The 26,876-nt window shown below is 48.1% G+C and overlaps 1 protein-coding gene and 2 long non-coding RNA genes across 6 annotated transcripts in view; 2 read left to right on the top strand and 1 right to left on the bottom strand.

Annotated features, from left to right (window-relative positions):
• The window catches only part of LOC309811716, a 39,561-nt gene extending 30,453 nt beyond the window's left edge, over nucleotides 1-9,108 (top strand). The window contains exons 4-5 of the long non-coding RNA XR_014295235.1: nucleotides 6,714-6,807; nucleotides 8,082-9,108. This is a non-coding gene — a long non-coding RNA (uncharacterized lncRNA). The remainder of the gene's footprint in view (nucleotides 1-6,713; nucleotides 6,808-8,081) is intronic.
• On the bottom strand, nucleotides 1,286-22,480 carry PRXL2A (peroxiredoxin like 2A). 4 transcript variants are annotated; one of them, XM_082634738.1, is made up of 6 exons: nucleotides 22,349-22,480; nucleotides 11,545-11,707; nucleotides 9,116-9,207; nucleotides 5,849-5,989; nucleotides 5,077-5,241; nucleotides 1,286-2,220 (listed from the first exon to the last, which is right to left on the bottom strand). In XM_082634738.1, exons 2-6 carry the CDS (start codon nucleotides 11,687-11,689, stop codon nucleotides 2,107-2,109), a joined length of 657 nt encoding a protein of 218 aa, XP_082490864.1. In that variant the 5' UTR covers nucleotides 11,690-11,707; nucleotides 22,349-22,480; the 3' UTR covers nucleotides 1,286-2,106. The 4 variants fall into 4 exon arrangements, with proteins under 4 accessions (XP_082490864.1, XP_082490861.1, XP_082490862.1 ...); XM_082634735.1 differs by having other exon boundaries at nucleotides 11,545-11,724; nucleotides 22,349-22,465; XM_082634736.1 differs by having other exon boundaries at nucleotides 11,545-11,724; nucleotides 22,298-22,381.
• LOC309811722 lies at nucleotides 11,731-20,218 on the top strand. Its single transcript, XR_014295237.1, has 3 exons — nucleotides 11,731-13,140; nucleotides 16,957-17,087; nucleotides 18,399-20,218. It is a non-coding gene; the product is annotated as an uncharacterized lncRNA (long non-coding RNA).
• Nucleotides 22,481-26,876: the final 4,396 nt, after the last annotated feature.

The following is a 26,876-nucleotide window of genomic DNA, read 5'->3' as shown; positions in this document are numbered from 1 at the left end:
GCCCCTGCACATACCACATAGCCACCACCACATGAAGTCAGACCCAGTCCTGGTCTTAGTCCTGAACTAGCTGCCCCTACTTACTGTACACTCCGTGTCGACACGCCTGCCTTCCCAGCTTTACCTCCAACCTCAGTCTTCATCTTTGCTTTCCTGGATAAAAACTGACTCCCCTCCTCCTGGCTGCTTTGGTTCCTTGGGTAAATACAATAGCTTCCCCTTATCTGTGGTTTTGCTTTCCACCCTTTCAGTTTCCCACAGTCAACTGCCCTCTGAAAACATTACATGGCAAATTCCAGAAAAAAACAATTTATAAGTTTTAAATCACACACCATTCTGAGTAGCATGATAAAATCTCGTGCTGTCCCACTCTGTCCTGCCTGGGATCCCCAGCCATCAACATCGTCTGCTGCTGACATCCAACCGCTGACATCCAACCACTGACATTGTCATGGCGCAGTAGTCCAGGATCACCTGAAGCAGACAATCCTCCCTCTGACTTAGTGTCAGAAGGTCAGTAGTAGTCTAACGCTACATCACAATGCCTACGTCATTCACCTCACTTCATCTCAGCACATAATCATCTCACATCATAAGAAGAAGGATAAGTATGATAGATGTTTTGAAAGAGACCACAGTCACATAACTTTTATCACAGTATAGTGTTATAATTGTTCTATTTTATTATTAATTATTGTTAATCTCTTATTATGTCTAATTTATAAATTAAAATAATAGGTATGTATGTATAGGAAAAAACACAGTACGCATAGTGTTCAATACCTTCCATGGTTTCAGGCATCCACAGGGAGTCTTGGAATATATACATATGAGGGGACCACTGTAGTCCTCTTCTCTGGACTCCCATCCCCGCCTTCCTACTCCTGGGCCAGTTTGGTGCCTTGAGCAGACTCCCTAGGGCAGAGCTTCCTTCAGGCTCTTGCTGACCTCATACTTACTCACATGACAAAATTTCAAAGATAACAAACCAATGAACTAAGTTACATTTCATCTTCTCTGTCCTTTTTCCTCCTCAGTCACCAAATTAGGCTAGAAAACCATCAATAGGAAAGCAGCTACCAGTTTTAAATGCCAAGTCATTCCTCTAGGAAAGTCAGCAAAATCACTAACGTGAATGACAGGATGAACCTTTCTGGGCATTTGGAAACCTCTTAGATCATTAGAACTAGAGGAACTCCTCCCCCGACCCTACCCCATACACATGCAGAATACTGATTTTTCATGTTCAGTGTCTTTGGCACCACTGATTTAATAAATTCAGCCGTTATTATGGTAAATATTTTTATTGTTAGTTTTGTCAGAAATATTTGTATATATGGGCAATTTCTGATGCCTAATTTTATTAGAGCCTAATTTTATTGATCATTTCTTCTAGAAAATCAAATCTCCAAGATTAGAATGGAAGACAATGAAAAAATAGATTTCACTTTATAGTTTACCTTTATCAAGCCATCCAAAGCACATCAGTTCTTTTATACGAGCATTACTTTAACATAATATAATAAATCATAACAAACCAATGAACTAAGTTAATTTCATCTTCTCTGTCCTTTTTCCTCCTCAGTCACCAAATGAGGCTAGAAAACCATCAATAGGAAAGCAGCTACCAATTTTAAATGCCAAGTCATTCCTCTAGGAAAGACAGCAAAATCACTAACATGAATGAATCACTAACATGAATCATTCATTGAAAACACAAGCCAGAACCTTATACCGTTAATCTTCAAGTCAATCACCAACTTTTCTTAGATTTTTAAAGACAGGAAAATGAAAATCATTTCAAATAACAGCACTCAAACACCATATATGTTTGTAATGAGGTGTAGCAGTCAACTTTAAGCCTCAGATTTTCCAGGTTTTAGCTGAAATAAGCCTTATTAATTAGATTTTTATCAGTCTTGTTTGGGGGTTATTTTGCCTTATTAGGCCTAAACAGAGTACAATATTAAAATATGTTAATTGTCTATACGGAGAATATGGCATAAATGGGTTTCTAACTCCTTAGGGGCAGCAGTGGAAACACAACACATCCCATGAACACAGGTGAGAGCCCTAGTTATCCCTGAGCTGGGCAGTTTCACACAATCATTTTTTCTCTGAGGCTGAAGTCTGTGGTTTGATCTTCCTAGCAGCTTCCAGAACAGAAGTTAGGTTTACTTTGTCTCCAAATTCTTTTTCTCGGTGCTCCAGAAGAATGCCCTGAAAGGAAACAAGAGGGTACATCAGTCCTCACTCTGAGTCATTCATTCATGAGACAGACACTGAGCGCCAGCTGTCCATCAAGGCCCTTGCTTGGGCAGCAAGGAACAGAGATCCGAATCGGTCCCGGCTCTGCCCTTGAAGAGTTCAGTCTTTTGGGGAAGGTGGGTCAGGGGAGGCTCCCTCACAATATTTGGACTGTACGAGCAGCACTTTGGGAGCAGGAGTCAGGAGTGATTAATATAACAGGGCGATCAAAGAAGGCTTCACAGGTGATAAAGCATGTCTACAGGTAGAGATGCACGTAAAAGAACATTCCAGGCAGAAAGAACAGAATGAGCTTGCACAGAAAAGCCTGGAGTTGTGGAAGTAGAGCTCAGAGGTCAGACCTTGACAGGCACTAAGTGAACACCTGAAAAGGGAGACGCTATCGTTAGTTTTCCTACGAAACTGGAGGCCACTCACTTCTGATACCATGAAGCAAAATGCACTAAGACATACTACACCCCCAAATACCCCAAAAGTTGTAAAAAAGATCAAATGTGTTTGAGATCAGCATCAAGGAATCCTTGTTAAAGGGTTCTTTGATAGGTGACAAATTAAACTCAAATTGAATTTAAAAAATAAACACCTATAAACATGTTCTTTGTACCATTATTTATAAAGACTTTAAAAAAAAAAGTGCCACCACACTGTGGTGACTACAAGGAAGCAGATCAGGAAAGTATATTTACTCGCTCATTAGCGCAGTTTGCAGACGTTAAAAACACTGATATGATGACATGGGGAAATGTTCATGACACACTGTTAAATGAAAAAAGAACATCTAGTTTAGTAAGGTACCGTTTTCTAAAAAAAAAAACAAAAGGCCTGTCAGCTCAGCTCTGTCCTAAGAGGTTGTCCCTGGTAGCTGAGCTTATAGAATGGCTCTCCCCACCTCTGCGTTTTCAAATTTCCTGTGTTGAAAACACACTGCTTCTTTAAAGTTAAGTATGCTTTAAAGATTATTATTACAAAGTAAATCCCTACTGAGTGGCACCTGGCACAGTGGGACTGCAAAAACTCTGCTCTCAAGAGCAGAGTTACACGGAGGTAAGCCCTGAGGCCAGGCCAGCCTGGTCAGCCTTCCACCAGGAAGGAGGAAGGCAGGAGCTCTGGGGAGCACCAACAAAGTCAAACAACACCCCAGGAGCGAGCCAGCCAGGCTTGGGCAGCCCAGCCCGTGAGCACCAGGTGAGTCACTGCCAGGCAAGAGGAGGCTGGCAGGTGAGCCAAGCCCTTCCCTGGGGGCTGTGGAAAGGCAGAGCTAGGAAGGGGAAGGAATCCCAGGGGCCCGGAGTGGAAAGAGGCTGAGGGATCCTGAGGAAGTGGCCTGCCCAAGTGCAAGGGTACCTGGAAGGGGTCTTTGGGAACCACCTCCAAAGAGGGGCTATGGGCAAGGGAAGGGCAGGGTCTCTGGAGCAGGACAGATCAGAGTTCTTGAGTTTCATTTCCTTTGCACCACATACTAGCCGCATATCTTTGGCTGAGTTATTTCATAGGCCCATTTCCTTACATGTAGATGGGAATAAGAATACCGACCATCCCAGATTGGTTGCAGAGAAGACACGAGATCATGTATATGAGCACCTGGCACAAGGCAGGCACTCACTGGCAGCCGTTATCACTAAGACATTTTGATACATTACCAGAACGTTAGCAAACAGGTTTATATCAGACACCAATTCATGCTAGATTCTCACACAGACAAACAACTGCAGATACGAAGGTTTAAGAGGAAGAGATTCGAAATATAGCTTAAAATTGAAGGCTTTCTAGTCCCACTAGCTTTCCTCCCCAACCAGGGAAAGTATGCAGTTATCAATGTTAGTGGTGAGTTCCACCATGCGGACCAACCCTGTCTTCTTTTTTTTTGGCCGCACCATGCGGCTTTTGGGATCTTAGTTCCCTGACCAGGGATCGAACCCGTTCCCCCTGCAGTGGAAGCATCGAGTCCTAACCACTGGACCGCCAGGGAATTCCAACCCTGTCTTTTTACAGACAAGCTCAAGTGTTAATGTCATGTCCAAAGTTGGTGAGACGGGCCTAGAAATCAGACCACTGGGTCTTCCTGCCAGGCCCTTGAGCCTGCACTCACTGTACCCTGTCCTTTCTCTGTGCCCACCCGGCCTCTGCTGGCACTGCCCTGAGCCTGACGTGGAGCATCCACCCATCCACCTCCTGAGCCCACAGAGACCTCATCTCTCCACACCTTCCCTTAAGCCCCCGTGCTGACTCTGGATCCCCGCAGCCAGGGCCTGAAATAGAGTGTGCAGAGAAGCCTGCCGCCCCTCCAGAGACAGCCAGGCCACCAGGACCCCCGCAGGGAAAGAACCACCCCCTGCAGCTCCCTGCTGCTCCCCCAACGAGGTCTCTTTCCATTCCTTCTCTTCTCTCTTCACTTTTCTCTACTGACCATCCTCGATGACAGGGAGCACTGCAAGGGAGTAAATTCTTCACAGAATAAAGACCCTGCTTTTGTTCTAGTGTAGAAAACAGAACTTGACATCAGGAGACCCGGGTCCAGGCTCCTGAAGTGCCATTGAGGAGCCGTCCTCACTCGCCCCCTCACAAGTTATTTACCTGCAAGACTCAGACTCTGTCGTGATGTTACTATGACGAGGGAGGGGGTCATGTGTGAGGTGCCGAGAGAGCAGGCGTGCAATAAACGATCATTTCCCTCCCTTCCCCTTCCTTGTGCTCCCTGGCTTTCTGGAAGGAAGGCTGGGAGACTCCGAGTAGGGAAAGCCACCCTCCCACCCGACACATCGGGGTCTCATGCTCACAGACCCACGAGTAAACACACTAGCAATTTACCTGCTTTCCTGGTCCCACCACAAAAACTCCCCCAAGGATGAAGCCCTCGCCTTCCAGGTTTCCAGAAAAGCCTCCACTCCGGGCCCGGAAGAAGTTGTACCAGACACCCAGACGGACAAATCCCATGAACATCATCTTCCGCCTTTCCGGACCATAGAACTTCTTCTGTAGGTGCGAGGAAGACAGACCCCATATGAGTAGCCCATATGCCTGCCTTCCCCAGGGAGGAAAGTTCCCAGCAGGGCATCTGTTTTCAGACAAAGACCCAAAGGCTGCTGGTTCCTGTCCTCCACCACCCGGCACACACAGCTGCCACCCAGGAGCGCTCTCAACTGCCCGAGCTAAACAGAACCCTGCGGCCTGCCACCCTGACTCTAATCTATTGCTATGGACGTACAGGGTTCTTAGGCCTGACAGAGTGATAACAGTCCTACATTGTGCAGAGGTTAGTAGAGGGGAAAGAACTATGGCTGCAATGAATTAAGGGACAGGGGCTTGTGCTGAGCAACCCCCTGCAGTGCGGGGGAAACCGGTGGAGCTTTCAGCTATTTTTAAGGCTCCCATTCCCGGGTCACAAGTCAGGAAGGGCTCAAGTAATAACTGAAGGACAGCTCTTAAGTTTTTTTCACTCATGTTCTGCTCAGAGGGGTGGGGGCAGCTGAAAGGGAGGCTGACTCCAACTCCTGTCCAGATGTGCTTTGGGCCACCGAACTCCCCATGCACGAGTGCAATCCCCAGCGGTCTGTGTCCGACAGGCTCACAGCACATGTACCTTTTCATCCAAGAAGATTTCTCCTTTGAAATAAGGCTGGAAGTCCTTCACTTCAGTCTTGACCTGCTCCTTTACCACTGCGTAGAGGGGGATGCCCAGCTCGTCCAACTTGGGCTTCAGGGAGGACAGGTCTGCAGCCTCCTGCAGAAGACAGGAAAGGTCAGGGGCATGAACTCTCGGGGCTCTGCAGCCAACCAACACCCTCTTTCGTACAGGCCCAGAGCATGGCTGGCACCGAATGCAGAAGAACAAAGGCAACAAAATGCCAAGAACAATTAAGGCCTGTGTAGACCAGCAAAAGACTGTCCCAGCTGGGCACGAGGCCTCAGGATAGAGTGTCAGGTCCCCTCCTCAGCCCAGGCTCCTGTCCTGTCCATGGAGGGAAGAAGAGGCTAGGCTCCTGTTACGGGTGTCCTAACCATGGCCTGGGGAGCATCCGATGACTAAGAGCTTGCACCCAAACTCAGTCTTCCACTCCTAGCCACAGTGCTTCTCTCCTAATCTCCCAGCCCCTCCACTGCACTAGAGCAAACTAGCACAAGGGCCTAGCAGTCGATCTCCATGCAGGCCATGTGAATAGCTGCCTCCACACCTCTGCTCAGCTGGCCCCCTCTCATTGCAATAACCTTCCTTCTTTCTCCAGCTCGAATCCTACCCTCTAGAAAAGGATCCCTCTTCTAAAAAGTTCTCGCTGGCTAGCGCAGCCTGGAGTAAAGGCCTGATTCTCTGTGTATATCTAATCTTTCCTGCTTGGCGACTTTTTCTGTACTGAGTCCACTGGGTTCCACTAAGTTGAGCTTTGTCCCTTAAGTTCCCCAATGTGTCTCAGAGTCAGAAACTGCCTTCCATTTCTTGTATCCCTCAGTGCCTAGCACATGGCTGGATATGCAGAACGTACTAGGTAGCAGGAGGAAAGATTCCAGGTGAAGGTGGACAATGGGGAGACTGCAGCTGAGCTGGTAAGTATGGACGTCCCTGATTCTCAGGAACTGTGGGCTAGATGAAAAGATGAAACTCACACATCAGGGTAGAGCTTCGATGTTAAGAACAAACTCCTTTTTCACATTTGGTGTCAGAATGAAAGGAACAGCAGGAAATCCTATCAGAAGCAGCCTACTTGCCTCCAATACATTGCTATATGGTGGCAACTGCATTTAATTTTTCATTTATTTTCTAGAACAACAACAACAAAAGGATAGCTAATGAAACAGAATTCATTACAATGCATTTGTCAAGAGGTTCAGTGAGTGGCAAACTCTGCCCAAGAGCAGAGAGGACTATAGGTCTGATGTGGTCAGAGACCACCTGTGTGTGAGAGTAAAGGTTTTACTCACTTTCCCTGGGCTTTACTCAGAAAAAGTGTGAAGTGGAAACTGAGTCACATGCCTCCCCCCTCAAAATAACTTTGCCTGCCATCCAACCATCCTTTTAGAAACATAAGTTTTCCATAAAATGCTCTACCAGGGTACAGACCAGAGCCCAGATAAACAGGTTGTAATTAGAGCAGTTGCTCCTGGAACCTTGGGGTTTAGCTGGCCTTGAGAAATCAAGTCATAACAGGCTTCCATGTTGGTATCTGGAGGCATCAGAGATTGGACTCCAAAGCCCTGAGTTTAAATGTCACCTCCTGTGGTAGGCAGAATAATACCTTCTAAGGATGGATGTCCACATCCTAATCCCAGGAACCCGTGAATATGTTTTGTTACATGGGAAGGGGGAATTAAGGCAGCAGATGAAATTTAGATTGCTAATCAGGTGATCTTAAAGGAGATTATCCTGTTTTATCTGGGTGGTCCCAATGTGTAATCACTAAGGTCCTTAAATGTGGGAGAGGAAAGCAGAAGAGTCAGTGTCATAGTGACACAATGTAAGAAAGACTTGGCCAGCTATTGCTGGCTTTAAGAATGGAGGAAGGGGGCACGAGCCAAGGAATGCAGATGGCCTCTAGAAGCTGGAAAAGACACAGAAACTATTTATCCCCTGGAGCCTCCAGAAGCGTTACAGCCCTGCTGATACCTTTATTTTAGCTCAGTGAGACCCATTTCAGAATTCTGACCGTTAGAACTGTAAGAAAATGAATCTGTGTTATTTAAAGCCACTGAGTATGTGATCATGTGTTACAGCAGCAATAGGAAATTAATACACCCCCTACAGCAGTATGACACTGTCACTACCTCTGTACCTCAGTTTCCTCCTCTGTAAAATGAGAATAACAACAAGTTGTATTTTCCAGGGATGCAGTGGGGAACCAACGAGGTACCGGCGGAAAGTGCCCTGAATGTATAGTACGATAGTGCACCATGTAATGTAGGCAGATTCTCAGCCAGCCCAACCACACAAGCAGGGGAGAGCTCTGCAAGGCTGAAAGGAAATGCCTCAGGATGAGAGAGGACAACCAGGGGAAGGAGGATGGCAACTCGGACAGGACCAAGGCCATGACCTGAAAAGCAAAGTTTTCTCAAGAGCTGGAGTACTGTCGTTCCCAGTTCTCCCCCAAGCCAAGCCGTGAACCTCAGAACCTGGGTCTTCTATCACTGACTGTATGACCATGGATAGGTCAACAAACCACTCTTATCCTCAGTTTACCTATGTGTAAAGTGACAAGGCTGGACCCTGCCTTCCCTTGACAAGCTTCCTCACTTACTGAACAGACGCGATGGCCTCCCTTTGAGGGGCCAACCTGGAGACCTCCCAGTCAGTGAGCCCCAAATTGCACCAAACTCTCTTGCCCACTGCACCCACACTATCAGCATGACCCAAATCCCCTGGGCTTCAGATCCAATGCCGAGAGCACGGAGAGGCAGCAGAGTCACCACGTGCGGCTCTCAGCCGTCCAGCAGGGACACCGGGGGCTCCCCAGGAAGAGGCACACAGGCAGGTCCATTCTAAAGGTGTGGCGCTGTGCCTCCCCGGGTGCTGTAGCTGCACCACAGGCGAGGCTGCCCATGCCTGTACCAGTAACGATCCAGGCCCCTCAGTTCAGTAAGCAAACCCCTGTGCTGAGAACCAGGAACATGCAATTGGACCTGGTCCAGGACACAGATACTACAAGAGTGAAAGGCCTTGGAATGCCAAAGGAAAGTCAAATATGTTGCTAATCCTAGGATATGGTGAGCTGTTAAATGAACAGAAACAGAGAATTAGGCAAAAAAACAAAACAAACCTAGAGTAAATAACATAATGGGCCACTGTTGGTCCTGGCTGGAAATGCCCCGGTCCCCACTTGCTAGGATCCCTTCCTCCGAACAGATCCTCAACTGCACTCACCTCTCGACAGAGGAAACAGCCTGGCCTCCGCACAGCCATAATCACAGCTCCATTATTTTCCCAGAGCGTCTTTGCTTTAAAAGTCATTGGTTCTGAGGAGAAGAAAAGGGAATTCAGTATCACTTCCTCTCAGCCGGGCCCCAACCTCTAAGCACCTCATAAACAGCACCAGGCCAAACAGAGGACGTGCAAAAGTATTTCACATGTGGGAAAAAGCAAACAGGAAACACGGATAGGGAATATTCATCTTTCCAAGGAAAATGAATCCAGTGTAAGGGTCCTACTATATCACCAGAAGGCCCCTCCCCCATAAAAATCTAGTTGCGAACTTGAACATCCCAAACTGGAACATTTCTGGAAAAATAGCATATTCCTTTGCTGGTCTCAATGGACCTTGTAACAATCCTTTAGGGCAGATACATGGCCAAAACCTGAACGAAATCTTGCACTTTGGCCAAGAAAACCCCAACTCTTAAAAAAGTATTCGAAGAAGTTAGGTCAAAAGGAATTAAAAACAAAAAAACAATTTAACCTAAATATGTTAACTGCAACGTTATCCATAGGAGAGGGCAGAAGATGTCCAACAAGGAAATTCTTTGGGTAGCAGAGTAGTGTAGCTCAAGCCCGGCTCCAGTCACACTGAGTCCGCATCCAGGTGTGACCCGGGGCAGGCTATATCTCCTCCCTGAACCTCCATTTCCCCGTTTGTAAATGCAGATGCCTAGCAGCTCCACTTTGGGCCACAGGGAGTATTAAAAGATGGATATAAAAGTGCTCTCCAGGTAATACAGAGTTAGTGAGGGCTCAATAAGTACTATCCCTTATTATTTTAGCATTTCTCAGAGGAATCCATGTCCCTGTGGGATGTTATATAGGAAAAAAAGAAGGTGGGAGGGGGTTGAAATCAAATGACACTGGGAAACTCTGGGTCGAACACAGCTAAATAGGACTCTGTGCAGGGCTTCTTAGTCCCTTACTGAGGTGACCTACACCATAAATCTGCAGTCACATTTCCTGCCTTCCCTTGACAAGCTTCCTCACTTACTGAACAGACGCGATGGCCTCCCTTTGAGGGGCCAACCTGGAGACCTCCCAGTCAGTGAGCCCCAAATTGCACCAAACTCATGCCCACTGCACCCACACTATCGGCATGACCCAAATCCCCTGGGCTTCAGACCCAACGCCGAGAGCACGGAGAGGCAGCAGAGTCGCCACGTGCGGCTCTCAGCCGTCCAGCAGGGACACCGGGGGCTCCCCAGGAAGAGGCACACAGGCAGGTCCATTCTAAAGGTGTGGCGCTGTGCCTCCCCGGGTGCTGTAGCTGCACCACAGGCGAGGCTGCCCATGCCTGTACCAGTAACGATCCAGGCACCTCAGTTCAGTAAGCAAACCCCTGTGCTGAGAACCAGGAACATGCAATTGGACATAGGGTTTCTCAAATTTATTGGACTCAGGAGCTCCTGTTTTTGAAGATCCAGGAGCCTGGAATTCCTCATAACACACTCTGGAAGGGTTGGTTGAGTAAACAGTGGTACAATATTACTAAATATTACGGAACGATTATCATTATATTTAGAGAGACAACATGAGAAAATGAAAAATGCTTTTGGTAAGAAAAAACCAATACTCAGCCATAAAAAGAAACGCAACTGAGTTATTTGTAGTGAGGTAGATGGACCTACAGTCTGTCATACAGAGTGAAGCAAGTCAGAAAGAGAAAAACAAATACCGCATGCTAACACATATATATGGAATCTAAAAAGAAAAAAAGGTTCTGAAAAACCTAGCAGCAGGACAGGAATAAAGATGCAGACGTAGAGAATGGTTAAGGACACGGGGAGGGGTAAGGGTAAGCTGGGACAGAGTGAGAGAGTGGCATGGACATATATACACTACCAAATGTAAAATAGATAGCTGGTGGGAAGCAGCCACATAGCACAGGGAGATCAGCTTGGTGCTTTGTGACCACCTAGAGGGGTGGGATAGGGAGGGTGGGAGGGAGGGGATATGGGGATATATGTGTACATATAGCTGATTCACTTTGTTATACAGCAGAAACTAACACACCATTGTAAAGCAGCTATACTCCAATAAAGGTGTTAAAAAAAAAAGAAATAGATTTTATCTCTTAAAAAAAAGAAAAGAAAAACCTAAAATGTAAAAGATCAATGTACAAGTACACCAAGATCATAACTACATATTATTATGTGTACACCTGGAAAAATATCTGTGAAAATAAAAAAGATTATTGTGTTAGGGTAATGGAATTATCAGTAATTCTTAAAGTGTTACTAAATTTTTCCTAATGTTATATTGCCTTTTCAATTAAAAAAAAAAAAAAAAGAACTACTTCAGAGAGAAAAAAAACTAAGCAAGCCTGCATCCCAGCATCTTGGAAAAGTACTGACACCAGCGGAGTCACTGCTTACCCTTCTCCAGTGTTTTCAGGTCTATATCCTCCAGATACTCCAGCGTGGCTTTCTGGGGCTTGGGCAGAAATACGTCTGTGTTGGCCAGGAGCAGTGCCAAGGCAGCAGCCCCTATGGCCCCCGCACCAATGGACCACATTCCCATGGTGAAGAAATTTGGATCCTGGAGGAAAGACATTTCTGGGGATTGAGAGAAAGGAAGAAGACGTTACTGCTCCCACAGGACAGCCGGAATCTGATCTCCCGGACAAGGCTCTGGCTGGGCAGCCAATCAGGGGACCAGAGGCAAAGGGAGGAGAAGCAGCAGTGTCAGAGATGGGACTGGACAAGGGCTGCTAACCGAGCCCCTGCCCACCTGCCGCTACAGGAGCCTGGGAATACAACAGACACGTGGAGGGTCCTGCCCCAGGGAGCTCACTAGTGGGTCAGCAGCCACGACAGAGGCAACAGCCTCTCTTGCTGCTCCCTCTCCCTTGCACAAGGCTGTGGCCTCCCAGCTAGGTGGCGCTCCTCCAGGCTGTGTCACTGCCCTCCTCATCAATGTGTCTGCTCTCTTCCTTCACAGTCCAGGAGTGGCAGCTCCCACCTCCCTGGGGAGGCAGAAGCCTCTCTGTGTGATTAGATCACTTAGAGACCAATCACCCTGTTGTAACCCTACCCTTCCTCCTCGCTGTGAATCCCTCAGACACAAAGACCAGGTCCTATTCATCCAGCCCCCAGACAGTGCCCAGCACGGCCTCACTCGAAGTAGGCAGGCAATCTCAGTACATTTCTCCAACTGAGAATACCTTTATTTTCTACTCATTATAAAAATAAAACAGGCTCACGGTGAAAACAGAACACCAAAAAGGAAGCAATACATAAAATAACAGTTGACAAGAAAGCAAATATCCTCTCAACATCCACCACCTATTAAATTATACAGTTTAACAGAGATGGCCACTATTAGTCTGACATTTTTCCCCTGTGAACAGAATTATACAGACGTCTGTCCAGTGAACAGGTAGAGAGACTGAGAGAGAAGGCAACATGTAAGAAAGAGCACGGTGCTGGGGTGTCTGCTTCAGAGGACTGGGCAACAGACAGTCTGCATTGGGCAGGGGGCTCTGTAGTTGAAATGGAGGTCCAGGCAGGTCCTATAGCATCCGGCCTCCTCCCCAGCTCATGCCTGGGGGCCTCGCCAAGGCTTCCTCTAGTTGGGAAGCCTTGTGCTTCTGAGTGGGAGCTCCTGGAAGCAGCCCACCCCTGTAACCACAGCAAGTACCCCACCCAGCCTTCTTTTCTTGACAACCACTTACAATACCTATCTTTCCATCTGACCCTCTCGCCATCCTAGGATCTGACTTACGCTGGAGGCTTCCTCCCCGAGTACCTGTACAACTCTATGTGCTCGGATCACTGGGTACCGACCTGAGGTGTGTGTCTATGTGTATGTGTGTGTGTGGCCCACCTGACCTCATCCCACCTAACCAAAGGCTTAATTCTCCCCTGCAGGACTTGACTCAGGAGAGGACCTCTCCAAAGGATTAAGCAAAGGCCCAGAAATCCACATGTCACTGCCAAGGGAGGGGGCTGTGAGGGATCCACTGCCATGAGGTAGGGTTGGGAGTAACTTGGTGGTGATAACTTTGGGAAGAAAAGGGTAGGCTAGACTAGTGTTTAGGCCAGCCCGGGACGTTCAGACTTGAGTTCAGAAATAAAAGGGAACTTTCAGACAGGGGATATGGAGTGTGTACTGGGAATGACCAAATGAAAATAGCCTTTAAGAAAGAGGAATTTGGCATCTGTACACTAGGGGAGAGGAAAAAGGGGACTCTGTGTGTGTTGGGGGTGGTGAGCTGGGAGAGAAGAGTTTCTTATAACCTCAAGATGTGCTGTCGTGCGCTGGCAGCGTTGGCGTCGTGGAGAACTGCAGAATTTCCAGCCTTACCTCAAAACTAAAAAATCATAACCTGCATTTTCATCAGACACGGAAGGCAATTCACAGGCACATAAAAATTTCAGAAGCATTGTCTTGGAACAAAGAATTCAGGTTTTGTGGTTGGTTGACCATAAGCCACAGAACAAAGTACAACCATAAGGGCAGGCTGGCCTTGGAGAGCTGGGCCTTCCTCAAGGGCCAGCTTCTGTTCCCTCAGCTCACTGTGTGAGGGCAGCCACGGAGGGCACAACTCCACGCCTCTGCCCGGAGTGTCCTTCCTCATTCGCTCTATTCTGCATGACTCAGACACCTCTTCCAGGGGTCTTCTCGGATGCTCTGCCTACCCCCGTCCCCCAAGAGGGGATTATTCACCCCCACCTGTGTCCAAATCACACCACGATCCTTCTGATTTGGACCTGTTTTCAAGTTTTCTCTCTTTTGACTCTTCCTCAGTTTATCTCTGAATTCCCCCGTGCCCAGCACAGGGCCTGTTTGTGGTCCACAGTGGGCTCTCCATAAATGTGTGCTGAAATGAATTCAGTAGGACTGAGTGATGAAAATGATGACTTATGGAGGACCGAAGCGCTTGGGCGAAGCAGGAAAGAACGTTCCACAGGCCAGCTTCCAGTTCTTTTATGTGTCAAAGTTACACATTACTGCATTATAGTTCACAGAACAATTAGGAGGAAAATCACAGCTCTCACCTGCCTGCTGTAAACAGGAGATTCCCCAGAGCCTGGAACAATTTCTGTACCTTGACGCACTTCCACAACCTCCCTGGACTGCTGACATGTGTATATGATTAAGGCCCACATGACACGGTCTCTGATCACAGATTTGCTAACATTTCTGCACCAATTCCCAAAGGCCAGCTTACACCTACCCTCCAAAAGGACTCACTTCAATTCCTGGGACACATCAGAGCGTTGCAGGAAGTCCAGGGACCCTTCCAGTCAGCTCCACACCCTTCTAACACACCACTGGCTGTTTTTGAAGGCAAACAGGCTCCGGCTCCCCACTGCCCATCAATAGTCATCGAGCCTGTTTGCTCGCAAGCACAAGGGAATCAGACTCAAACAGACTCAACATTTATTTCCAAACATTTATTCAGCACTGACCTGTTTAATAAATGGCAGTTTGGGATGACATAAAACTAAATGATAAACAGTCCTCAAGGAGATACAGGCCTAGTACACAGATAACAGAAATTCAAGTGGAAAGGTATGAACACGGGGCTAAGGCAGTGCAGGGGTGAGAATCAGTTACGTCTGGTCTGGGCAGCCGTAGAAGCACCCAGAAGGAAGTGGCTTTGGAGCGGGCATAGGATTCAGAGAGCAGGATGGAGCAGCTAGGCCAGGCTTGGGCTCAATAAGCCTGGGAAACAGTGGACTGGCTGGGGTGAACGTCCCAAAGGTGCCTGACACCCTACCTCAAGTTCACAAGCGGGAGCACAAGATGTGGGCTTCACAAGCCCCAGGAGCATTGTTTAGCACCCCACCCCCGCCTCCAGCTGTGATCTGGAAAGCATACGCACAGAGTCACCCCTTTGGGGAGCTTGGCCCGGGACCTCAGGCCCCACAGCACTAAGATGTGAGAGCATTATCAGCACCAGAGGTGAGAGGCTGGCCTCTCCATGAACATATACTCCCAGCGGGCCCCTAGCAGCTGCCTCTTCTGCCAGTGGGAAGCAGTGAAAACTGACTTCCAGAAACACCTAGAGAGTGTATAGATCTGGCCTCTCAGCCAAGCCCCCCTGAGCTGCAAGGCAATTCCCATCCCAACATGTCTTTGGAGCATGTGCCATGCAACTCGCTGGCTCTAAATCCTGCATCACAGCTATTCCCACCCACAAAAAAGGACTGGAAGTAGCAGGAAGCTTAATATTTACACGGAACAATGCATTTTCACATGGGCCTCTAAGGCTACTAACTGAGAGATAGGGAGGCCGGTAAACGAGCACTTACTTAGCGCCACCCGAAATGCGTGCCTTAATTTCACACAGTCGTATGATGCAGATAGTATCCTGTTATGCAGCTGACAACACTGAAGTTCAGAGAAGTTCAGTACCTTTTCCAGTGTCACAGAGCCAGCAGGACAGTGCTGCATCCTGGACCCAGATCACTAGGACCCCAAAGCCTGTAGTCTTTCTACTACACAGGCCTCCCCACACGTTCACTGGTGGGTTTCTGGAGGTCAAGGGGCATGATCCCTTTTGTCTTAAAGAGAATTTTAAATGATCAATCTATTTTTTTTTCAATCATCACATACAGTCAAACCATGTTTACTCTAAAGGAAATGTACCGTGTGACAGATGTCCCTTCTCTTTCCTCCCCTCTCTATCCCCTTCTGTTAAGGAAAGGGTCAGTTTCTCTGAAAGATAATAGCAAGGCTGTTTACAGAAGAGCCAACCACCACCTGACACAGCCATAGTATTCGGTTCCCCACTGTGGCACTTATCTGATCTGGTGTCTCCCACAGAAGAACGTGAAGCGTGATAAGACCACAGACCAGCAACAGCTGGGGCGGCTCAAGAGTGGCAGCGCTGGTCTGGGATAAGCCTCTCGGGGCAGGAGACCCGGCTGGGCTCCCTAGGCCCAGCTGGTTTGATCCCTCCCCTCAGCCTCATTTTCCTCAACTCCAGAATGAGGGCATTGGATGGGGTGAATGGCAAAGCTTCTAAAGCACCCAGTGACATCGTGGGATTCTATCAAAAACAGTTCACTTTGGAGCCTGCACATTCTCGGTTCCTCATCACAACTCTACCCCGCCCCACCCCCATTTCAATTTCCAGAGTGTTTCTTCCCCCCGCTGCCCAGAGCTTCACAAGGCACCTCCCCTCCCCCACACACGGTCCCTCATCCGCAACCTCGGGCACCAGGCACTCACCATCCGCAGTGCGCACACCCTGGCTTCTGCTGACCCACGGGGAGCAGGCAGCAGGGGAGGGCTGGAGGTGGGGCTCTGGAGTCCCGCCTATGGCCCTAAGCTCACTCCATTGGCAGGACCAGGCCACCCAGAAACCCTGGGGCTCCTTCAGCTGCTGACGGTCAATCTCCAGAAAACATCAATATGGACAGCTGCCAAGACCCCCTAGCCCTTCAAAACGCTGAGCAAATGTTGAGTCATTTGCAGTCACGCAGATTATAACATTTATCAAGCGCCAACAGACTCCCTTTCTGCTTTCCTGGGCAGGCTAATGAAGCAAAGCCCTTAATGTGGCCCTTAATGCAGCCCAGGGGTCACACTAACTGAAATCAAAGGAAGATGTCCCTTTCTCCCTGGCCGCTTGTGTAACAAACAAGGCTGACTCCATAGTGGATCTATTCCTTCAGCTCTAACCCTTGTGTTCTGCAGCCTGTGCTTAGTCATGCTGGCTCTGCACCTTTGTAAAAGGATGTTTCCTAGAGCCTGAAATATACATGATAGCCCATTCTTGAGGCCTTGACCTTTAAAAAGTAGCAGAACTAAAAATAACAATTGTCTTGTTGGAGGTTTATAGGAACACTGTGACCAGACCTACATGGACAGCTGCAAGGACAAAGGATTCCTGCACCAAGAAGTATGCAACCACCAGCCACCCGCCTGCCCTTTCAGTATAAAAGCAGCCTGAATTCTAACTCGGGTAAGATGGTTCTTTGGGACATGAGTCCATCATCTTCTCGGTCTGCTGGCTTTCCAAATAAAGTCGCTATTCCTTGCCCCAGCACCTCCTCTCCTGATTTACTGGCATGTCGTGTAGCGAGCAGTATGAGTTTAGACTTGGTAACACTTGTGCAGCCTGCTCGCTTGCCCTGTCCTCCACCCCACACCACTGGGGCCCCTTACCTGCTGTCTATTCTCTACCTCCCTCTGCCTTCCCTTCTTTTCCTGCCACTTCAAGACGCCTCTCAACCCACACTCCCTGCCTCAGTGACCTCACCTACAGCCGGCACTTCACCCACCACCTTGGTAGTGACTTCCAGGTTCCAAGTGCTGCTCCGGACTCAAAAGTTTCCACTCCGGGGTTCTACAGGTTATCTCTGTTGCATCATAACCAAAGCTGAGTCAGTTTCTCTTCCGGAGTTCTTTTTCCCTAGCTCAGTGAATGACACAAGCATGGAGCCAACTGCTCAAGCCAGAAACCGCGAGTTGCATTTTACTCTTTGTTCTCCCTCATTGTCCACATGAAATCAGTCAGGAAGTTCTGACCATCCTATGACATGGGTTCACTACCCATCCTCTTCTCAGCCTTACTGCTGCTGTCCACGGCAAAGCCCCTGTTACTCTGTACCTGGCCTATCTCAGTAACTACAGAACTGAGCTTGGCTGGCTCCAGCCAGGTCCCCTTCAGCTTATTCTCTGTGCTGTAGCCAGAGCGATTGTCACACTCCCCGGCCTGATCACGTCCTTCCCTTGCTTTCAGACCCTCACTAGCTACAAACCTCTCAGCACGCTGCCAGGGCCCTTGACAACTCAGCTTCAGGCCACCATTCCGGCCTTACCCCCTGGCCACTTCAGCACCCTCATCAGATCACCCAGTGTGTAAGGACTATAACATGTTTTGTTAGGCCTCTGCACTGTTGCTCGTGTTGTTTCTGTTACCCAGAATGCCCTCCCCGCCCATGCCAACTAGGGAAAGACCCAAGCACATGTAACACTTTCTCTCCGGGGCCTTTCCTGAAAGCCCCGACAACAGACTGCTCCCTCACCTCTGGTTAGATAGCAGGCATGTATGTGCAGACACACACACACCTTTGCACAGTGCACAAGCAGATGGACTTAGTGAATTTAGTTATTTACATGTCTGTCTACACAGTATGGTGGAGCAATCTGAGGGCAGGGGCTGTTGTCCTATTCATTCCTGCAAATTCAGCATTTAACACAAATCTTGGCAACTAGTAGGCATTAAATCTCTGAATGAAATGATCTGAATTTTACTCTTTAAACTCCACAGTGAGGCAGAGCTGGAACTAATTTGCAGCTGGTTTGGCCTTAAAGAAACACTCAAGCCTGGGGCTTAGGTGACCTTAGGTGGGTCCTACCTCCACTGCTCATCGGCAGGGTGATCTGACACAAGCTATGAAGACACTCTGGGCCCGGGTCTCCTCATCTGTACAGAGGAGGGAACTAGAAAATCTACAAGTTCATCTCAGTTCTGACATCCAAAGACTCTGAAGTACTGCGTGATTGCAACTCCAGGGTTCTGACGTCCAGAAAGCCACGGGGACACCTGCCACTACTGCCCTCCTGCTGGGTGTGTACAGTCTCACCCTCTGCTTCCCCAGGCCTCATTCTACCTGTTCAAAGAGCTGCCTCTGGGCAGGAACTGATAAAGTCTTACTAAAACAAAGTATCAGCACTGGGTGGGTTAATTCATGCCTGAAACAAGCAGAGACAACATCATATTCCAAACATTAAGGGTACACCTGCCCAGCCAAGCCCGAGCCAGGGAATCCTCCCTCGTCAGAATGAGCTGGCTGGAGGCAGACACAGGGAAGAAGGAAGAAAGGGGTCCTGAGGGAGACAAAAGAAACTAGGAGTGTACATGGGCTTCCTTGTCTCAAGCCCTCAGTGAACGAGGCTGGAAAGGATGCTTCATCTTCTTTTCTTTGCTCTCCTCTGTTCCTTCAGAGCTCTAGTTCAGCCCCTCCTTCACCAAGCAAAAGAAAAAACTAAGGCCCAGAGATGGGACCAGCTAGTCCCAGGTCACTTGCAGGGAGGACTGGTTAGTGGCTGTTCTGGGACTCAGGTCTCCCAACTCCTAGTCCATAGCCATCTATCCTGCATTGGACACTCCTGCATAGGCTGAAACAGTGTGGGATCAGAGCCCAGGAAGAGGGCCTGCAGGTCTTCAAGTCTGCTCACTGGCCTGAAGAAGGCTGAAAGCAAAACTGCTCCTGGACAGAGCCTGGGAAATCGGGTGGCTAGAGAGAGAACTAATCTTTCCCAAGCCCAGTACTTTGTGAGCAGTTTATAATTCAAAGCCAAATGTTTTCTTAAGGGTCACGTTGCCCATTCTCAGCTGAGAAGCCACTCCATACCTCTCCTCCCCACAGTAACAAGGTCCTGTCAATTCTGGATAGACAGCCTTGAAAATGGCAATTTAGCAGCCTGGTGACACGGGCACCCAAGGCCCCACGAGCAGTAGAACATACACTCCCACCCACCCTTGTTGTCAAGCACCACGGAACTAGCCAGTTGCAAGGAGCTCTCACCTACTTGCCTCGGTCTCTGACTTCCTACTTTGCTCCTTGGGGTGACTGCTTAGCTCTTAAATGCCAGATTCAGAAAGTTCTGATCAGATGCTGAATGCAGAACAAGAGGACTGGGAAACATTGAGTCACTGCCAGTGTGAGGAATATGAGGGCTGGAAGAGGTCTTTTCCTCTGATCAGCTACCCTGAGGCTATAGAGCCCACGCAAAATACCTGGCTATTCTGCCCCTTGCTTGCACAGCCTCCTGTCTGGGCTCAGTTATATGAGTGTGGGTGGAAGGCAAGGGAGATACCACAAAAGAAACTGGGATTCAGGACAAAAATCCTGGGTTCTCACTCTTTGATTATAAGAGGTCACCACGTCCCTCTGAACCTCAGTGTCGTCTTCTTAAAAGGCGCTTTGGGGCTTCCCTGTTGGCACGGTGGTTGAGAGTCCGCCTGCCGATGCAGGGGACACGGGTTCGTGCCCCGGTCCGGGAGGATCCCAGATGCCGCGGAGCGGCTGGGCCCGTGAGCCATGGCCGCTGAGCCTGCGCGTCCGGAGCCTGTGCTCCGCAACGGGAGAGGCCACAACAGTGAGAGGCCCGTGTACCGCAAAAAAAAAACCCAGGGCACTTTGAAGGGTTGTTGGGAAGACTATATAAGAGCAATGAGGAACAAACTGTAAGGCAGCATTATCTTTTTCTTCTTTGCAGAGCTCAGATTCACTCATTCTCCTATGAGGGCAGGAGATTTGAAGCAGAACAGACACAAAACACTGAACAACTTCTTCAGCTGTGTCACTGCAGGCCTGCTTCCTGGGCGGAAGTTCTGGATCTGGAGGGAACCCTGGCTTTTCTCAGGCCCCTGTGGTCTAACTGCCACTCCACAATGCATACTCCATGCTGCCCTTTTGCAGACTGCCAGCACCAGAGAAGGCAAACGGCCCTGCCCAGTTGTAATCTCCCTGTGTCAGAGGCCACTGAGCTCAGGGGTGGGCTGGTTCCCGCACAGTGTCTCCAGACAGTTCTTGCCACACATGCCTCAGCAGAAGGAGCTTTGGAGTGTCTCTGCTCAACATTTCACAAAAAGGCAAGTACCCAGCTGGCAGGAGAGCTGCCTTATTTCTGGGATACTAATAGAGCCTGGGGCTTTGAGCCTCAGAATTCCAGTCCTCACCAAACTTTCCAAGCACCATTTAAGTGACAGAAGCAGATAAGACAAAATAAGAAATGTCTTCATACCCCTCAGGAACAACGCATAAGATGTCAAATAAATGGCATGTCCTTATAAAGAACAGCAAAACAGGAATGGCCACACCAAGAATAGCTCAAACCTAATTCAAATTCCTACAAGCTGTAAGAACCTGGACAAGGCACTGTTTTTGTATCAGTAAAACAGGAATGATTCCCAAATTACAAAATGTAATCTTCCACAGAGTTGTAAGAATCAAAGGATTAAATGTATACGTGGTGCTTTGTAAGCTACCTTACAAAGAGTGACATAATGTGAGATGTAATTCTTACTCATTTCTAGATTAGTCAATGATTGCCCCTAAAATGTTTGTACATGAGATGGAGGGTTTCTGATGACCGGATATGTTCCAAGGAGACAGGGTTTCTGTTCTCCAGGACTGGGCTGGAGCAGAAGCATCGGAGACTATACAAGCTGGCTCCCGGACAATGCTTTGCTAAAGAAATCCCAAGTAATTATTTTCTGTTTTTAACCATCTGACAAGTTCAAAGGAAAATACATTAAAAAAAAAAAAAAAAAAAAAAAACTAAACTGAGGGTTAGAAAATTGGGTTGTGGAAAGAGCCTCGTGTGGTAAGGAAAAGAGGCCCAGAGTCAGCTGGGACTGGACCCCAAGCACGCTTCTGGACCCCCGGGGGTGCTGCCTCCCCACGGCCCTGGCCAGGCTGGGCCTTAAACATCTTCTCCAACTGCTTCAGCTCCGATCCCTGCAACAACCTCGAGTAGAGACTGTCCGATCATCAGTGCCTTGACTTTTCACTCCCAGACTTAAGCACAGTGTTTTAAAACATACGGCTAAGCTCTTTTCAAAAGAAGTTGCCAGGGGTTGTAACCCTTGGGTAAGGGAGGCAAAACAGGTGCCTCTGAGATGATGGAAAAAAGCGAGAAATCGCGGCGCCATAAAACACAGGACCCTAAGCAGGCACAGAGCCCAAGAGGACCAGGCTCTTGGCCTCCACCCGCACATCGCCCATCGCTAGCTGGTCGGCCGGCCACCCACAGGCAACCCCGCCGGACAGACGCGCCAGGACAAAGCCCCTTTCTCAGTTCTTTGTCCTAACAATCCAGGCAAGCCGGTGCCATCAGCCTCTCTCAAAGCCTGGGGGCAGGGAAGAGGGGGGTTTCTCGGCCGGTCAGATCAGCGCAGGGTCCCAGCCCGGGGTTTTCTGACCGCAAACGCTGGGTTTTTCCGCGGAGCGCGGGGCTCAGGGGCGGGAGGGGCGTCGTCCTCCGAGGGAGGTGACGGCCGCCTCGAGACCCGCAGGTGTGGCCGCGCCCTGCCGGCTCTGAAGCAACTTCCCGCGGGCTCCGAAGCCGACCGTGGGGCTCACCTAACCAGCCCCGCATCCGGCCAACCCGCGCGCGCCGACCTGCCTCGTTCGCCCCTCCCTGCCTCAGTTTCCTCACCTGCCTTCGCGGACGTCACGTGCCCCGCAGAGCCCTGCGCGCCGCACTTACCGCTCGTGCTCGCCTGCCTCCCGCCTCCTCTCGCGCCCGATGCCCGGTGGCTGGCGGATGGAACACTCCCCGGCCCCAGGGGTCCCAGGGGTGGCCCCAGCGCCTGCGCAGGTTCGCGCCTGCGTCTCCCCGCGCGCCACTCCCACGTGACCCGCCCAGCTCCCCCCTCCCCCCACCCCGTGGCTCAGTGCCAGCCCGGCTGTGGCGCTGTCGCCAGCTCGGAGCGCGCGTCCAACCCTATGCGGCTCTCGAGACCCGTTCGCATGCGGTCCCTGGTTCTCACAGCTCCAGCTGCTTTCAGTCCTTCACGAGTGGTGACCCTAGACTCCTGATTCATTGTCAGGGGCGCCTTCGGGAGCAAAAGGAGGCTCTCGACTGCCCTGCTGGGATCTGGAAGTCCTGTAGCCGAGGACAGTCCCCTTTCAGCGAGTTTTTGAGCAGTTATTTTTTCAAGGTTTTTTGGCATAGGGAGGGGGAATCTTTAGGACCGACACACTTTAGAAACAAATTCAGAATTGCCAGCCTCTGACCCCCATCCCACATCCTCTTTCACCCCAAAATGCTGGCCATTGGACAGAGCGTGGTGAGTGGAGGCCTGGAGCACTGGCTACTAGGATGTTGGGTGACTTCACAGATTCTGAGGTCAGGGTCTAGTTTGACCCACATGGTTCTTCCACTCATTCATTTATTCCTCATATGTTAAGTGTCCACACTGTTTTATAAAAGTAGGCAGTTGAGAGGACACCTTTTCGGAGACAGGAAGACCTGATTCACAATACAACACTTAAAGTAACACTGGGACAACTGATCAGTCACAGGGCAGTGTGCAATGAAATAGCAAAGCAGGGCTGCCATACCCACTGGTCAGATGTAGCTGTCTGCCTGCAGTTTGGCCCCTGAGTTCACCTGGCACCGCCTACTGGTGTACAAAGTCCAAAGGGTTCCCTGTCACCTTCCTGACCTCCCACCCAGACTCCAAGCTCCTTGTAAATTTATGGGCCATTTAAGAGATCTCTCCTTCACCAGATTGTGATTTCCTTTGTTCCATCTCTGGGAACCCAGAGCCTGGCCCAAGGCCAGCACGGAAGTATACAGGGGAAGTGCTGTGAAAGAGAGGCTGTTTCTAAATTGGAGGTGAGAGGAATCAGTTTGAGTGATCATGCAGCCTTCTTGCGGGAGTAGGTATTTGATTTGAAGGCCTGAAACTATTTGGTATAATTTGGTACAATGTGGGTGTAGTCATAAGAAGACAATTTACCCCCAGAGGGCCTTTCTCACTCCTGCTTAATACCTTCTTACCCAGTGAAGGGGAGGGGGAAAAGGCTTATTCTATTCATCCTGAAATAAGATATTTGGTCAACAAGGAGAAAGGTTGCAGGGGAAAAGGGCCACTTAGAACAAAACAGGAAGCCATTTCCCTTGAGTATGGGTCCCCGGAGACTGACCATTAATGACAGAACCATTCAGGGATCACCGGTAGCAGAATCCTGGGGTGGAAGGCTCCCTGAGGCTTCAGCTGTAGTATAATTACCAAATACAAAAAGCCATGATTATATTTATACTTTTGTAGCATGCCAAAGCTCTGGACTTCAAAAGCCAGGCTAGATCTGATAGCTAATTAACACACTCTTCACACTCCCAATTTGTCCAAGAAGGCACAGGCTGAACTCATTAAAAAGCAGTCAACAGACCAGAAGAAAAAGTAGGCACAGGAAAATTTACAAACTCAGGGATTAAAAACAAAAACACCAGTCTACACAGTTTGAAAGAGAAAAGTGGTTCTGGTGTTGTAAAGACCATGAAATAACCTAGATTTTGATTTAAGGGGGTAGAAATTAAGGTCGACTACGAGCTTTGTGACAACTTAGATGTGGTACCCTCTCAGCAGGGGCAGGGAAACTGTTCTGTCCTTCATAAATCCCCTGGAGCAGGCAGAAAACTTTGCTAACAGGAGGCAGTTTGGGTAAAGATTTGTGATTCTTTCAGTGTCACAGACACCCCTAGATTCACCTAGCTTCATCTGCTCACTCAGCAGTGACCCAGGCCAGCATCATAACATGATTTTTTATGCTGATGGTCCTGCAGTGTGTCTGGGCTCATTGGGGACAGTTCTGGAAGCAGCTAGCATCAACATGAAAATAAAGTAAAAATAGGTGCTTGATTTCATTGTTTCAGGCCTAGGTTCTTGTTCTGTGAATGCATAAAAGTCAAATCAAGATCTGGAAACATGTATGAACCACAAAAACAGATGTGCACGGATCAGCTCCAAATATCTTTCTACTTGCCAATATCCCTGAATTCCACTTTCTTATTTTATAAAAGTATATAAAGATGCTCTACTTCCACAGCGCACCTCACAGCAGAGCCTTTCTGGAGCCCTCAATAGACGTGACCAGTGGTTCACCAGATGGATCAGTGACTGACCCAGAGCTGGATAGTAGGATAATTCTATCCCGAGGTTGGGGAAGCAGGGCTGCCTTGAGTGTCCTCACTCATTATCTTTTTCTCTATCCACTAACATTCATTTAGGAAGCTTTAGTGTGCAAGTAACAGAAACCCAACTCATACTGCCTTGAGGTGATCCTGTGGTTCAATAAAGTCATCAACTATCCAGGTCCTTTTGCTTCTTTGCACTGTTAGCCAGGTGTTAGTTCATGTTAAGACTGGTTCATCTTGTGGTCATAGGATGGCTTCCAAGATCCAGCATGGGGAGGGGCCAGTTAGACTAAGGAGAGAACAAAGCCCAGAGCCAGTCAGCCACTCTGATTTGCCAGTCACTGTGGTCAGGGTATTGCTGCGCTCTGATTGATCTAAGTCTGGGTTGGTGCCCATCTCATACATTATTGCACGCATAGTTAAAAGGATAAATAGAAGTGAAATAAATGTGTTAAGGTATTCCTAAGACATCTTCACATCCAAAGTCCAACTCTTCTCCATCATTTTTGGACTCAGAATCACTGATGTCTGCATTTATCACACAATATTATCCTTGGGGTATTAGAAACACTGGTGATGCAGCATTTCTTAAAGAGTGCTCCACTACACTGCAACGAGAAGCCCGCGCGCTGCAACAAAGAGTAGCCCCCGCTCGCCACTACTAGAGAAAGTCTGCACCGCGGCAAGGAAGACCCAATGCGGCCAATAAATAAATAAATAAATAAATAAATAAATAAATAAATCTTTTTAAAAAAAAGAGTGCTCCCCTATCGTCTTCTGCTCAAAACCAGCAGGAAGTTTTGATAAACAGATGTTTTACATCTTAATGGTAGCCCTTCAAAACACGTGAATTGTGATGACAATCTCTCATTGCTTTGGAATTTCTTTTATCTATTTCAAGAGATTTGGGAAATTTTCCATTGTATTACAATCCTTTTGCATGGATCTTGTAGTGAAAGATAATAGACTTCATATGTGTGTGAAGGGGGATTGGGGGTAGCTTTATTTCTTGGTTCTATAAACCTCTTGATTTTGCTTTGCAAGAAAACAGAAAAATGAAGTCATTCCTTTGATAACAAAATTCCCTTTACTAATATAAATTCATTTTTCACTTGCTGTTTCCATGAATTTCTGTGTTCACAATAACTTTTTCACTTTAGTGCCAAATCCTAATGTAATCTCTTAGAAGATTTTTATACAGCAATTAAAGTCAACTCATGGAATATAAACAATGTGCACTTGCAACTGGAGGCAACTTAACTGACACAGAATCCAAGCTTTATAAGGAAAACAAATATCTGAAAGTAGTTGTGAAAGTTACATGAAAAAACAGTGAGACAAAATTTGCCTTACCAAATATCAAAATACACCATAAAGTCATTGTAATTCAAATTAGTATGGTATTTTCTAAAACTTCTGCTTTATCTATAACTATATCCCAATTTTCAATCCTGGTATTGATTTCCTTCTCACTTCTTTTGCTGGACACCAAGGTCCAGGTGAGCTTCTCTGGTTGCCAATACTCTATGCATATTGTCACACATCACTGCTGGAAAAGTAACACTTTTCATGACTCCATAGTTAGAGGAAGACCGGAAGTTCTGAGTTTGGTACGTTCTTAGACTCTGCCCTGTGCACTTCTTCCCTTGGCTAATTTCAATCTGTATCTTTTCCCTATAATAAAAATATAACCGTGAGCATCAATGGCATTCAGTGAGTTCTATGAGTTTCCCTAGTGAATTATCAAGCCTAAGTGTGGTCTCAGGGACCCTAAACTTGAAATTGGTGTCAGAAGTCTTGCTCCCTCAAACTCCTCACTGTCCTTGACAGGTTTAGGGGCATCTGGGTTATCTAGCATAGTAAAACCCGTTAAGAACTTTTCTGTTGATTCAGTTTATTGTTATATTTTTCTGAAAAATTGTCCATTTCAACTAAGTTTTAAGATGTATTTATTTAAAGTTGTTCCCTAATGATTTTCTAAAAACTCTGCTTTTCCTGTAGTTATATCCCATTTCTCAATCTGGTTATAACTTTCCTTCTCACCTATTTTTGCTTGAGTTAAAAAAATGTTTTAGGGAATTCCCTGGTGGCG

Source organism: Mesoplodon mirus (assembly GCF_964341445.2).
Source record: "Mesoplodon mirus genome assembly, chromosome: 2".
Classification (NCBI taxonomy): domain Eukaryota; kingdom Metazoa; phylum Chordata; class Mammalia; order Artiodactyla; family Ziphiidae; genus Mesoplodon; species Mesoplodon mirus.
The sequence above is the reverse complement of the archived record's forward strand: the minus strand, read 5'-3'. Positions and strand labels throughout refer to the sequence as shown.